The following is a 15589-nucleotide window of genomic DNA, read 5'->3' on the forward strand; positions in this document are numbered from 1 at the left end:
AAGATCTGACTTTGGCTCAGGTCATGATCTCACGGTTTGTGAGTTCGAGCCCTGTGTGGGGCTCTGTGTGAACAGCTCAGAGCCTGGAGCTTTTTAAGTCCAGTTTATTGTTTGTTTGTTTTCTTTTTTCTTTCATGGAGTGTATTTTTGGTGTTCTATCTAAGAAATCTTTACCTAATTCAGGGTTCCAAAGATTTCTCCTATTTTTTTTTTTTTTTACAGAAATTTTTGGATTTTACATTTAGGTCTATGGTCCATTTTAAGTTAATATTTCATTTGGTGGGAGAAATGGATCAAGTTGGGGTTTTTTTGCTATGTTTTGATTTTGTATATGACTATGTAGTTGTTTTAACATTACTTATTGAAAAGATTGTCTTTCTGTGTTGAATCACCTTTACATCTTTGTTGAAAATCAATTTGCTACATATGTGTGGCTCTATTTCTGACCTCTCTGTTCTGTTCTATTGCTTTGTACCTCTGTTCTTTCACCAATACCATGCCATCTTAATTAGAGTAGCTTCACAGAAAGTTTTGAGATAAGGTAGTGCAGTCTTTCAGCTTTGTTCTTCTAAAATTGTTTTGGTTATTCCAATTCCTTTGCGTTTACATGTACATTTTAGAATCACTTTGTCATTTTCCACAAAAGGTCTTGATGGAATTTTGATTAGGATCACACTGAATTTATACATTAGTTAAGGGGAGGAGGGATTAACATAATAATTGACTCTTTCAATCCATGAACATGGTATATCTAACCTTTTTATTTGTTTCTCTTTTATCGATGTTTTGTAGTTTTTCAGCGTAAAGATCTTGTATATATTTGGTTGGATTTATACCTATTTCATTTGTTTTTTTTTATGTTATTGTAAATGGAACTTTGTAAAATTTAAGTTTTACTTGTTCATACTAATATATAGAAATATAATTGATTTTTCTATATTGAACTTATATTCTGTGACCCTGTTAAACATGCTTCTTGTTAGTTCTAGTAACTTATTTTTGGATTCTTTGGGATTTTGTACATAGCCATGTGAATACAGATACTCTTTCTTCTTTCCAATTTGGATGCTATTTATATATTAATTTTTGCCTTATTGCCTGACTATTACTTTCAGTATCAGATTGAATAGGAGTGATGAGAGTGGACATGCCTTGTTTCCAATCTTAGGGAAAAGTGTTTATTGTTTTACCATTAAGTATGATGTAAGCTGAGTGTGTTTTATAGATAGACGTCCTTTATCAGGTTGAGGAAAATCTCTTCAATTCCTATTCTGTTAAAAGTTTTTTTTTTTTTTTTTTTTTTTTTTTAATCATGAATGCATATTGAATTTTGTCAGTTGTTCTTTCTGCATCTATTGAGATGATCCTATGGTTTTTCTTTAGTCTATTGATAGGGTGAATCACATTGACTGATTTTCACATGTTTACCTTACATTCTTAGGATAAATGCCATTTGGTTAAGATGTATTTATTATCCTTTGTATGTCTAGTTGGATTCATTCTGCTAAAATTTGTTAAGAATTTTTACATCTATGTTTATTGGTCTGTGGTTTTCCTTTTATGTGTTTAGATTTTTATGATGTCTTTATCTGGTTTTACTATTAGGGAAATGCTGGTCTCCTAGAATAGGCTGGGAAGTGTTTTCTCCTCTTCAATTTTCTGGAAGAGTTTGTGTAGAATGGGTATTATTTCTTCCTCAAATGTTTAGTAGGATTCACCAGTGAATCTATCTGTGCTTAAGGGTTTTTTGTGTAGGAAGATTTTGAACTACAAGTTAATTTTTAAAATAGACACAGAGCTATTTATGTTACCTGTTCTTCCTCAAGTGAGTTTTGATAGTATCTTTCTAGGAATTTGTCCATTTCATCTAAGTTGTTAAATTTATTGAAATAAATTTGATATGCCATGTTTTTGTCATTCAGTTCAAAATATTTCCTAATTTCTCTTTTGATTACTTATTTGACCCATGAGTTAGATATGTGTTGTTGTATTTCCAAATATTTGGAGGTTTTCCAGATAATTTTCTGTAGTTGATTTCTATTTTAATAACGCTGTGCTCAGAGAATTTACATGGTATAATGTGAATCCTTTTAAATTAATTAAAACTTGATTTATGGCTCAGAATATACTCTATCTTGGAAAAAAATCCATGTGTGCTTGAAAAGCATGTGTATTCTCTTGTTATTGGATGGAATGTTCTACAAAAATAAATTAGGTCAAGTGGTTGGCAGTGTTATTTAAGCGTTCTATATCTTTACTTATTTTCTGCTTATGTTTTTTTCCAATTATTGAGAGGTTATTGAAAACTCTAGCTTTAATTGTGGATTTTTCTATATCTTCATGCAATTCTATCAATTTTTGCTTCGTGTATTTTAAAGCTTTGCTGTCACTGTGTGAACATTTAAGATTTTTATGACCTCTTGATGAATTGGCCTTTATTCATTATGAAATGACCTTTGCTCTTTAGTGTACTTTGAATAATATAGCCTTCAGCATTCTTCTGATTATTGTTAACATACAATATCACCTTTCATCCTCTTATTTTACCTATTTGTGCATTTATACTTAAAATATGTTTCTTACAGGCAGCATATAGTTTTGTCTTGCCTTTTTTTTTTTTTTTTTTTAAAGTTGATTTAGTTTTGAGAGAGAGCTAGAGGGAGAGGGGCAGAGAGAGAAGGAGACAGGATCCCAAGCGGGCTCTGTGCTGACAGAGAGGGCTCTGAGAGCCGGATACCTCAGGAACCATGAGATCATGACCTGAGCTGATGTCTAATTCTTAACCCACTGAGCCACCCAGGCGCCCCATCTTGCCTTTAAAAAAAAAAAAAAAAAAAAAAATTCAATCTGACAACCTCTACCTTTTTTTTATTTTATTTTATTTTATTTTATTTTTTAATGTTTATTTATTTTTGAGAGAGAGAGACAGAGTGTGAGCAGGGGAGGGACAGAGAGAGAGGGAATCACAGAATCCGAAGCAAGCTCCAGGCTGCGAGCTGTCAGCACAGAGCCCGAGGTAGGGCTGGAACTCATGAACCTAGAGATCATGACCTGAGCTGAAGCTGGATGTTTAACCCCCTGAGCTACCCAGGCACCACAACCACCTCTACCATTTAATTAAGGTGTTTAATTGGGACCATTTACATTTAATGTGATTATTGCTATAGTTGGCATAAGTCTACTATCTTGGTAATTGGTTTTTATTCCGTTCTTTATTCCCCTTTTCTTCTTATTCTATCTTCTTTTAGATTGTATATTTTCTTATGATTCCACTTCATCTCCTTTATTGGCTCATTAGCTATGACTCTTTATATTGTAATTTCAGTTGTTATTTTAGAGTTCTTAGTATGTATCTCATAATAGTGTTATTTTCAAGTAACGTAAGAACCTAATGCAGTAGGCTGCTTCTCTCCTCCTGGCCTGCGTACTATTTTTGTCTTACATTTTACTTCTACATATGTTGTTGGCCACCCGCCTCCCAATACACTGTTCTTATTTCTGCCTTAAACATTTAGTCATATTTTTTCAATTTTAATTTTTTTAACGTTTATTTTTGTGAGACAGAGAGAGACACAGCACGAGCCTGAGCGGGGGAGGGGCAGAGAGAAAGGGGGACAGAGGATAGGAAGCGGGCTCTGGGCCGACAGCCGCGAGCCCAATGCGGGACGCGAAGTCAGGAACTGTGCCATCATGACCTGAACCCAAGGTGGACGCTCTACTGACTGAGCCACTCAGGCACCCCTCAATTTTAATTTTTTAATTGAAGTATAAGTGACATTCGAAATCCTATTTGTTTCAGGTGTACAGCATAGTGATTTGATATTTTTATACCTTATGAAATGATCTCAGTGATAAGTCTAGTTACCATCTGTCACCACACAAAGTTACTACAATGTTATGACTATATTCCCTATGCTGCACCTTACAACCCCATGACTTATTTTCTAACTGCAACTGCCTACCTCTTAATCCCCTTCATCTATTTTGACCTGCCCCCACCCCCAATTTCTCCTCTTTCTGGTAACCAACAGTTTGTTTCTTGTATCTATGAGTCTGTCAACAGTAAACAGTCATTTATTTATCTCTTAGAAGAGATTGTTAGGGAACATTTTTTTTTTTTTTTTTTTTTGTATTTAACCACCTAGTTACCATTTCTGATGCTCTTCATTGTTTTCTGTAGATTTAGATTGCAAGCTGGTATCATTTTCCTTCTGTCAGAAGAACCTGCTCTAGAATTTCTTACAGTGTAGGGTGTGCCCGTGATGAATACTCCCAGCATTTGTACGTGTGAAAAAAGAATGAATTTCACCTTCATTTTTGACAGATATTTTCACTGGGCATAGAATTGTAGGTTGACATGTGTTTAAATTTTTTCTTTTAGCACTTTAAAGATATTGCTACACTGCCTTCTGTCTAGTGTTGTTTCCAACCTGAAGTCGGCTACATTATCTTTGTTGCTTTGTGTATAATCTGTTTCTTTTCTTGGGCTGCTCTTAAATTTTCTCATTTTCACTGGTTTTAAGCCATCTGAATATGACACACCTTTATTGTAGTGTTCTTCACGATTCTCTTGCTTGAGGCTTAGTTTCTTGGATCTGTGGATTTATTGTTTAACAAGATTTGGGGCAAATTGCCATTATTTCTTCAAATATTTTTCCTCTCTCCCTTTTCTCTTCTTTAGAGACTTTACTAAAGATACATTTGGTTGCTTGAAATTGTCCCACAGTGCAATGATGCTTTTTTTTGTTGTTGTTCTATTCTTTTTTTTTCCAGTTTTTCCCTCTCCCTGTGTTTTACTTTAGTTTCTTTAAAAAAAAAAAAAGTATGTTTTTTTTTTTGTGAGAGAGACAGAGAGGGAGTGCGAACATGAGCAGGGGGTGGGGGAAGCGAGAGAAAGAGAAAGATAATCCCAAGCAGGCTCCACACTATCTCACAAATACCAAGAGATCATGGCCTGAACGAAATCAAGAGCTGACACTTAACCAACTGAGTCACCCAGGCGCCCCTATTTTGGATAGTTTCTATTGCAAATGTATCACTAATATTTCTTCCACTCTGTCTAATTTACTGTGAATCCCATGCAGTGTATTTTTCTTCTCAAACATGATATTTTTCATTTTCAGAAATGTATTTCTCTATAACTTCCATACCTCTACTTAATATGCTAATTTTCCCTCTACCTTCTTGAACATATAAAGTATGGTTATAATAATTGTTTTAATATCCTTGCCTACAAATTATATCATCTTTGTCATATCTGGGTCATTTTGATTGATTTTCTACCTTGTTATGCATTATATTTCCCTGCGTTTATATGCCTGGTACTTTTCATTGGATGCCAGACACTGTGAATTATTGGATGCTAAGTGTTTATTTAATATCCTAGAGCTTTGTTTTGGGACAAAATTAAGTTACTTGGAAACAGTCTGATCTTCAAGGCTTTCTTTAAAACTGCTTTGCACGAGACCAAAACACCCTTTAGTTTAGAACTAATTTTTCCCATCTACTTTAGCAGTATCCTTCTGAATATCTAAATAGCTGGTGCCCCATGTTTATAAGGATTTTGTTTTGTTTTTTGTTTTTATCTCTGGCTGGTAGTAACACCAACAATTCCTGACCCTGTATTATTTCCAAAACTCGTTTGTTTTTGCCTCCTCCACTTGGGTGGCTCTTTCCCATCGTGGGTAGTTTCCTCACATGGTTGTGCTGATAAGTACTTCGCTGAAGCCTGGGAGCATAGGAACCCTCTGCAGATCCCATTTTCTTTCTTTTCCTTTAGGAAAAGACCTGTGCATCCCTAAAGATCACACAGAGTGAATAGAAAAAATATATCCTTTTTTTCAGTCCCCCCCATCTATTCCTCATGGGCAGCCACTTTTAATTTTTATCTTTTCTCATATTTACCTACTCATGTCTATGTGATATATTTATACTGTTATTTCTTGCTTTTTCACTTTTATATATTTTATAATCAAGCTGTTGATTCAGATTTAGCAGTTTTAAACCATTCCTAGGGCTCAGTTTTTCTTCCCACCACCTTCCTCATACAATTAAGTTTTTAAAGTTAAACTGATAACAGTTTTTCAAAATTCATATAGTTGTGTAAATTTTATTGATAAACCTACTAGTTTTTTCTTTTATTTTCTGTAAGATTGTCTTCAAACTTATCCAATGGTTCCATTAGATCTGTCTTACACCTGTCTGTAGCTCTGCTCCCCTTGCAAATGTTCAGCCGAATTGGATCATCTCTCTGTGAATTCCCAGCCACAGAGCTCTTCCTCCCAGAGGCTCCCATCTTTCTGCACCTTACAGATCAGATGCTGCTCAGGCTTGCTCAGCAGCTGTCGTCTTGAGCTTTCCTTCCCGATCACCCTGTTCATTCCTTCCCTTCTCTCCAGTGTTTGAGCCCCTGGTTCATGTTTCCTATTGAAACATTTTTCTTTTCTTTTTTTTTTCCTTTTGAAATATACGATAGTCCTTATTTTTTAAAAATGTTAACCTTTTCCTCCATTTTGGTGTCTGAAATGTCTGAAAATGCATTTATTTGTTCTACCTTTACGCTTACATGATAATTTGGCCAAGTGAGAATTTTTTCTCTCAGAATTTTCTCCATTGTTTCCTGATAGCCAGCAAAAACCATTCTGATCTTTGTTCCTGTGTTTAGAACTTGTTTTTTCTGTTTGGAAGTTTTTCGGATTTTCCCTGTCCCAAGTGACCTTTACTTTCATGTGTTGTGCTTTGGTGTAGGGCTTTTTTTCATTTATTGTGGTGGCCATTTGGTCATCTTGTTTAGTCTGGAGACTTGTGCCCTTCAGCTGAGGAAAAATTCTTAAATTATTTCTTTGTTCTGTTTTTTTGGAATCATCAGATTTCTGATGTTGGACCTCCTAGATTTATCCTTTTGGTTTCTTATCTTTTCTCTCTCAATTCCATCTCCTTTATTCTGCTTTTTGGAAGATGTTCTCCTCTTTATCTTCCAACTTTTCTATGGAAATCAAGGAAATTTCAGATATGGCTGAATTTTGATTTCTTTGGAATGATTTATTATTCCCACAGTGTGTGGGATGCAGCACTAAAACATTATCTGTTGTTTATTTGCAATTCACTTTTAACTGGAAGTCCTGTAGCTTTACTTGCTACACCCCGTAAGCCCACTCAGAGCCCAGTGAGTGTAAAGGAGGAGACGGTAAGTGAGCTGGTAGTTCCCAGACCGTAAGATTTGGTCAGACATAGCGCGATAGGCTTCAGCCTCCTCCCCAGCAGTCACTTTAGATTTACAGGGAGTTTGGAAAGAGGGAGAATCAGGTTATCCTGTTTGAGCGTCAGATCTCCAACTGTACCTATATTGGCCAAGTCAGGTGAAGTTGGGAAGAAAAGCACGCATTACTGAATGAATTAAAAACACAGGCCCTGCCCCTGCTCCTCTTCTCCCATCCTAGCTTGCTTGCTCCCAGTATGCAGAGGTGATGGAATTGGAATCCAGAGAAGAGGCTTTTAGGCAAAATAAAACAAAATGAAAACAACAAATACACCTATCTTTAATGTTCAGGCGGTTTCCTGGGCTCGGATTCCCCAGGGAGTGAGACCTGATCTCTGCCCCACGTCTGAAGATGGCTATTGTCACCCATGCCCTTAGGGGTTTCTCCTGAAGGCAGTGTTTTCCCGTCCTATCAGCTAGTCTTTGTTGAGCTCCGACTAGCACCCGACTCTTAGATGTTTTGTCTTACAAAGAGAAGAATCTTTGACAGTAATTCTAGCCACTGTGCCTCAAACATTTCTGACCCCTGGTTTCCCCTCCATGGAGTTTTCCTCCAGCTAATTTGCCTTCTTTTTCAAATTGTCTTTCCAGTTTGCATATAAAAATCTAGTTTGAAAGGAATCTCGCCCATTTGTGTAGAAGAATGAAAGGCAATAGGTTTCTAGTAATTTTGGTGGGCTTTTATGTTCTCTTGGCCCTGGCAAATTCTCCAGAAATATATACACAAATGATCAAAGATGTACATACAAAATATTTCTTGCAATTTTATTTAAAATAGCCAAGTATTGGAGGTGACTGTAATGTCCCTCTGTAGAGATATGGGTGAAATGGACTATGATGGCTTATACTGGCTTCTGTAGCTTAATCCAGCGGGTGATATGTTGAATGAAATGGAAGCATAACAGCTTGTTTCTTTCTGTTTGTGTTCAGGAACATCGTAAATAAATAAAATTCAGTTAATTTAGTAATCTTAAATTTCAGCTGGAATTTTAAATTCTTTTCTGCATATGACCTTAGAGCTTTATTTTTTTATTTATTTTTTTATAGTTTTATCTTTTAAGGTCTTTTTTTTTTTTTTTTTACAGTTTAGGATGATACTTTAATAACTTGTCCTGTGCAGTTCAGTTAAAAATATGTAAATGATTTTAATTACACAGGTAGTTTGTGGCAACCTTAACTTTCAAAATATAGAAACTATTGTGTAGTAAATAATAATTCTGCGAAGCACTCCCAGAGAGACCACATCCCTAGTTTCTGAATTATTGATTTTTAAGCTTTCCACTTACTCTTTTTCTTTTTATTGACAATGGGTGCCTTCCTCAAATTTGATATTTCGTAAGTTTTATAAATTACGAAATGCTAACAAACATTGTTATTCAAAATCAAAGACTTAAAATTTGGAAACTATTATGATCCTTACAATAAAGAAGATGTTACTCCTTTCTATAGTTAGTCACACTTTGGTTTTTAACCCAAAAGAGAATTGCCCTTTTCATCTACTACTTTCAACACATTTGGTTCCTAATTCCTTTAGACCGTTTCTAAAACCAAATACTCGCTGGCAGTATTGGGTCCACTTAAAAAAGAATGTCTGCAAGGCCCCGATGGCAATTAAAATTTCCTGAATTAAAGGATGCTGAGGATAAAAGGGTGCTAACTTGAGAAAGAATGCCTGCTTGAGAGAGAAAAGACAGTGTGCGTGTGTGTAAATAGGATATTAACATATATCTGTTCTACGGTCACATTTTATGTTGGAATTATTTGTGATGATACAACTTGCCTGTGGATTAGAGAAGTCTTTACCATTTGTAGTTTTTTGTTTGTGGTTTTATAGGATTGTGCCATTAGAGGGCAGTATTGTAGAGGTTAAATTTGCTTTCTAAAATGTATTGAATCACAAACTATAGAAACCTATAATAATCAGGCAAATTTAAAGCCTTAGATTTTCAGTATATTAAATTGTAACCTCAATTGGTGCGTTCTTGCAAGTATTTTAAATTAATAGAGGAAATGTGCAAAGGGTTAAGCTTTTTTACACCCAGATCTCTTGATTTTGGTTTGGAGAAGGGAATGACTTGGTCAGTATGGCCTTCAGGGTGAAATACATACTTTACAATATTTCAGTCCTTCTGATGTAAGAAGGCTCATAGGGTTGAGACTTATAGGAATTGCCACTTCCAAAAACTTGCTTTAGGGACTTACTGAAAATAGATCGAGGTAGGATTCAACCTGTGGATTGAGTTTTCTAGCTGTAAATGGAAGAAGGGGAGATGTGATTTTAAGGTTTATGGCTCTAGGGACATTTTGGGAAGATATACCAGATTTCATCTGATGGGTTCCTTTTTGCTTCAGTAGATACATGCCTAGCAAAGAATATGTAGTATTTTTTGTTTTGTTGCCACAAGTAATAAATCCATGGAAAGGTAGTATTTCTCAAAAAGCAAATGTGATTTTTTTCCCTCCAAAATTCACTCCCTCTTTAAAAAGTATTATTACAGTACGATTATTATCCTTATAAATAAAACTGCCTATAAAATCCTCCCATTACTGCTGCCTGTAAGAACAAGATAATTGAAATCGAGACACTCGAGCTCCTCCAAGTCTTAGCGGTGGGACTGGGCATGCCCAGTAGCTCAGACGGTTCTGGTTGCAAATAGGAAGCTTTCGCCGTTCGGCAGCCTCAGGGACTGGCAGCTCCTGGGACGGGGTCTGACTCCCTTAAACGTAAGCACGTGCGGGGCCCCAATTGTATTTTCAGGGACCCCTTGACGTTTTCTGCCGAAGCAGTGGTGCAGCTTGCCGAGGCCGTGGAGGCCTCAGGCGGCCCCTCAGCTCTGCGGGTCCACTGCGGCCTGGGTCAGCCCACCCGAAAAGCGGGATCCGATGGGGAGGCTGGGGCAGGAGGTGGGGGTGGGGGGGTTGGCCGGGGAAGCGCGAAGAGGGCGGGGAAGGGAGAAGGGGGAGGTTCCAATGCAGTGCTGGCCAATCGGCGCGGCTCTTGCCTCCATATATTCTGCACCGAGCTCGAGTCCTGGTCTAAAACCTTAGTGGAGCCCGGCTGTAGACCTGGGAGGCTTCTCCGCACAGCGTTGGGATCAGCATCTTCCCGGGATTGCCGAGCCCTAGAAGCTGGGTTTCTTTAAACTAGGGCTGCTGTTTTCTGTTTCTCCCTGGGCTGCAGAAAGCTAGAAGATTTTTATCTAGCTTAAACAAGGCTGCTGGTATTCCCTTTTTTTTTTCCGCGAGGGTGTTTTTGGCTGCAATTGCATGAAATCCCAATGGTGTAGACCAGTGGCGATGGATCTAGGAGTTTACCAACTGAGACATTTTTCAATTTCTTTCTTGTCATCCTTGCTGGGGACTGAAAACGCTTCTGTGAGACTTGACAATAGGTAAATGTCGGCTGGGATAGTTTCTTTAAATTTTCTCGTGAGATACTTCTAATAATGCAGGTGAAAGATAGCCAGGCGAATTCCTTTGTCCATTGCCGAGAGACTACGGTGACATGGATGTTGCTTTTTGAAATGTTTAGAATCGCTTTCTTTTCGCAGGTCTGGCCAGAGAGCAGGCTTTTACCACATTATGTAATTTAGCCTTTTGTGACTCACTAAAATAGGGAAATGTCGGGATATTCGTTAGTAAGAGAGTGGCTGGTGTTTTCTGGAGGGTGATATACTCCATAGCGTTGTAGAATGTTCAAAAAATGATGCTAATAACATCACGGAACTGGGAAATCCTTTTTGTCTTGGATGTTATAAAAATTCCACTTATCGATTTCTCCCCCCTCTTTTCCAGCTCCTCTGGTGCAAGTGTGGTAGCTATTGACAACAAAATCGAGCAAGCTATGGTATGTACTGATTAAAACTCATTTGTACTAAATGTGGGCACATGACAAAAAGCGAGAGATTAGGATGGAAGCAGTGCATCCATAGTTATGATGGTTACTCTTCATACATTTAGAAATGCCGGCACTGTCTCCATTCGGCCAGCATGAAGCCACATACCATGGCTGCTACAGAGAGAGATCCGGGCCTTGGGGGGTATTCAATGTTCTCTCTTCCCCAGTCGGTTTCACATAACGTCGGGACTTTTGCCGAAGTGCCCCCCTTTTTACTAGGGAATTGCTAGGGAAGCTCTGCCCTGTGCGTCCTTTGGTCGTGGTCACGTCCCTAGCGATGTGGCTTTACTAGGAATCTTAAGGTTTACTAGGGAAGGAGAGGGGACAGAATGAGGATCTCAAGGGCCCTCTAGACCTTGCACAAACAGATCCCCAGTGAGGTAGGCTACTGCACAATGAAGAAGAATCCGAGAAAAGTTTTGTCTTCTCAGCCTGTGCCTGGATTTCTCCTATTTTTTATTTCCGCCTTGGCTGTTCTTTGTTATTGGAGCAGCGCCTGTGGCTCTTCTCACGGGATTCTCTGCCCACTGTTGCTAGGCAAACTCCGAACCTTTAATTCGGAGCTATAAATAACTCGGGCTCCCATTGGCTGCGTCGTCTGCCCAGGTTTCTGTGATGTCAGCTTAATCACGAAAGGGGGGGGCGGGGGTGGAGGGAGGAAAATGCGGCAACATGCTCTGTAGGAACTGGCTGCAGCCGGTGCTGAGGGAGGCGGTGGGGGGGTAGTGGTGGGGGGTGGGAGGAGGGACTTGGGGGCGGGGAAGCAGCTACCGTTGCTGCGGGGATGTGGGCCTGGACATCCCGGCGGCCAGGCTCCCGCCCCGCCTTCCAGAACCCCAGTGCCTTTTGCCATCTCAAGTAGGAGATCTCACTGTATGCATCCCTGGCTAACGGCTGCAGAAAAAGCATAGGCTTTTTAAAAGCCTGATCCCTTACGCATTGAACTTAAGTATTGTACAGTTGTGGTTGTATTCAGTAGATTGCTCAAAGGGCCGCTTAAATAAAGGCCGGATTTGCTAATGGTTACGGAGAATCATGCAAAAATGCTTTAGAAATTCAGAAATACTAAATTAAACCTTTTTTTTTTTTTTTACCCCCCCCCCTCCCTTTCAGGATCTGGTGAAAAGCCATTTGATGTATGCGGTTAGAGAGGAAGTGGAGGTCCTTAAAGAGCAAATCAAAGAACTAATAGAGAAAAATTCCCAGCTGGAGCAGGAAAACAATCTGCTGAAGACACTGGCCAGTCCTGAGCAGCTTGCCCAGTTTCAGGCCCAGCTGCAGACTGGCTCCCCGCCTGCGACCACACAGCCACAGGGGACCACACAGCCCCCGGCCCAGCCAGCGTCCCAGGGCTCAGGACCAACCGCATAGCCTCCCATGCCCCCGCAGAACTGGCCGCTGCTGTCTGAACTGAACAGACCAGAGAAGACGTACAAGGGGGAATCCATCCACCTCTACAGTCACCCATTTCATTGCTCGCTGCACAAGAGAAGTGAGGCTGACCTATGCCATTGTCTCTGTTTTCCAGTATTAAACACTCATGTGCTTTTGGCTTGAAGAAATTTCTTAGTTGGGTGAATTAAAGGTTAATCAGAGAATTAGCATGGATATACTGGGACCTCATGCAGCTTGGCAGATATGTGAGAAGTGGTTCCGTTCATGCTGAGGAGCTGTGTGCCTTTCCATCATCCCTTCCCTGCTCCCCATCCCCGCTCCCAAGAGTTCTCTCCTGCTTGCACGTAGTGTACTCCATGGGGTTGGAAGCAGTGGGGCTCCACTGGACTTTCCTCTCTCCTTTTCCCCATGAGGAACTTGAAAGGGAGGTCAGAGTAAAGACTGACGCATAGTCTCACCTAAGTTGAGGGGAAACATAGTTCATCGTACAAACTGACGACTGTCACCAAAAATCCATAAAACGATAGTACTGTGCCTCTTTCTGAAACAGTGGATGACACAAAACTCTGAGACGGTGACAGGTAGCTGGGACCTAGGCTATCTTACCATGAAGGTTGTTTTGCTTATTGTATATTTGTGTACGTAGTGTAACTATTTTGTACAATAGAGGACTGTAACTACTATTTAGGTTGTACAGATTGAAATCTAGGTGTCTCATTGGCTGTCTGAAGAGGTGTGGATTGTCTTTTATATAGAGATCTACAGAAAAAATGCTACCTGAAGAAAACCACACCTGAAGAAATTTTAAGAATTTGGCGTTGTCAGTCACTTTGTGTAACCTGAAATCTTCTAGTTGCTGAATATCTTGAAGTAAATTCCTGTTCGCTGAAGTCTTTTGATTGAGCTGGTTGAATACTTTGAAAAATGATCCCTTCTAGCTAATGAAATGGATCGCCCAGTAGGGGTTTCTGCATATTACCTGTATAGTAGTTCTATGCATTTGTTTCCGTGCATGTTCTCTACACAGCTGTAAGGTGTCACTGTATTTAACCGTTGCACTTGTCAACTTTCAATAAAGCATATAAAATGTTGCTAAACCAGTGTTTTCATGTGAAAGTGTATTAACATAACTGCAGTCACTTCCACAACTTTTTCCGAAAGTGAAAACCGTTTGACTAGCAGAATCTTGAAGGGGCGTGCAAAGGGTGGGCAAAGTCAGGGTGCTAGCGGCTTGACTGTAGAGGTGAAAGGAAACAGACATTGCCTTCCATCAAGCCAGGAAGGGGAGGAGAGACATAGTGAAGGAGATGAGAGCTTATTTCTTCAGTATCATCTGGACAAGTTGTCTCACCCTCTCAGGGCTGATCTGGGACATTGAAAGAGAGAAAGCTCTCCGTTCTGTGGCCGTCAAGTCCTAGGAGTCTGTGGAAGCCCAAGTGTTTATCAGCGCGGGGGGGGGGGGGGGGTGGGGAATGAGCCTTACTCTGTGTATAATCCCAATAAACAGCTCTAGAATCAAAAGATGGAAGTTAAGCTGGTTTCCACTTTAGGAACTCTGTGACAGAGATTGGGATGTCATTCCTAGCGTGGGTTGAGTTTCCAGCTCCTGGAAATGTCCAAGCAAAAGACAGGATAAATTGCAGGTGTTTCCTCTACTGGAGTTGAGGTGGGACCAGATGAGCAAGGCAGTCACTCCCTCTTGATTGATGCTCCAAGGCTAAAATAGGCCGAAATTAAAAGCAGGATGGAAACCCAAGGCAAATTGGCGCCTGAGATGTTCTTGGAGCCCTATCAGCAAGCACATGAACGGGTGGGTTTATCAGCTCTAATCTCCCGATAGGAGTCGGGGCATTTGTGAGCTCTAAGGCTTAGGGCTTGCTCCCTGGCAAGACGAGGACTTAACTTTCCTGAATCCTTCATTTTTGTACTGTAGAGCTGGTAGGAGATTGATAGGTGAATGGAACATCCGTGCTCTCGGAGGAGAACGGGCCAGTGCGCGTGGTAACAAAGCTCAAGGCAACCGGTGTGGCGACACGAGCTCTTGTTGAAGCAGTAAACTGACTGCCATAGGCCGGTGGCCGTGGCCATGAAGATGGCTTGGGAATTTGGAGAGGACCTGAAAAAGTCTTTTGTCATTTTACTTGGAAGGCTATATAACTCCGCTTTAAGTAAAGGGGTACTTAATGTAGTAATTACATTTCCTTTAAAAAGAAAACCGTAAAGAATCGCTAACCATTTCATTGTCTGTTAATGAAGATCCTCAGTAGCAAAGGTGGTAATTGTAGAAAATTTGAGAACTTTCATGTCAATGTATTAGGACGATGGAGAACTTACTTCTCTCTTATTTAATAGAATTTTGGACTTTTGATTACAAATGTGAGACTCCCATGACACTTTGGGAGTTGAATATTGTATGCAAGTAATGAATTACATTAAAATCAAAAGATGTTTTTCCGTATGTGGTTACTTTAGTAATTACTAAACATGTTTAAAGTGATTGACGTTTAGAGATGTTTAAGGTAATTTAAAAAAGGCATTTTACCGCTTGCTTACAGGCCTTTGTTGGCCTGTGGGTTATTATTTAATTGATTATATCACACTTACGTTTTGTGGCACAGGAAAGATTTTTAAGAGGAATGGAATGTTGTATCAACACTGGGTGCTCATGACATCATCAGCTGCAGCAGGGGAGACCGCTGTCTAGTGAAGGAGAAACAAGGAATTGTACATGATTTTAATGACTGTCTGCTTTCTGTTTCAAATTAACAATGTTTATGGCTCAGTAGTTCTGTGCTATTTTTGCATACTTTAAAAACAGAACTTTATTTGTCATTGTGTGATGAATATGCCATGCCAGAATCAATTTTAAGTTTACACAAGAAATGTATAGAAGTTCATTATAACTGAGATCAGAAACGGAAATTGGGGTGCCTGGGTGGCTCCGTTGGTTAAGCGCCTGAGTTGGGCTCGGGTCAGGATCTCTCAGTCCATGAGTTTGAGCCACGCATCAGGCTCTCTGCTGTCAGCATGGAGCCCGC

At 39.6% G+C, this 15589-nt stretch overlaps 1 protein-coding gene across 5 annotated transcripts in view; it reads left to right on the forward strand.

Annotated features, from left to right (window-relative positions):
• The window catches only part of TSC22D1 (TSC22 domain family member 1), a 133142-nt gene extending 119494 nt beyond the window's left edge, over positions 1 to 13648 (forward strand). For 2 of the 5 annotated variants that reach the window (XM_049647445.1, XM_049647447.1), the window contains exons 2-3: positions 11054 to 11105; positions 12270 to 13648. In XM_049647445.1, the coding sequence (XP_049503402.1) occupies positions 11054 to 11105; positions 12270 to 12527 (310 nt within the window). In that variant the 3' untranslated portion in view covers positions 12528 to 13648. Of the gene's footprint in view, positions 1 to 9959; positions 9983 to 10273; positions 10651 to 11053; positions 11107 to 12269 lie in introns of those variants that run through there. The other 3 variants (XM_049647448.1, XM_049647446.1, XR_007461231.1) reach the window with 3 other exon arrangements.
• The last annotated feature ends 1941 nt before the right edge of the window (positions 13649 to 15589 follow it).

This window comes from Panthera uncia (assembly GCF_023721935.1).
Source record: "Panthera uncia isolate 11264 chromosome A1 unlocalized genomic scaffold, Puncia_PCG_1.0 HiC_scaffold_16, whole genome shotgun sequence".
Classification (NCBI taxonomy): domain Eukaryota; kingdom Metazoa; phylum Chordata; class Mammalia; order Carnivora; family Felidae; genus Panthera; species Panthera uncia.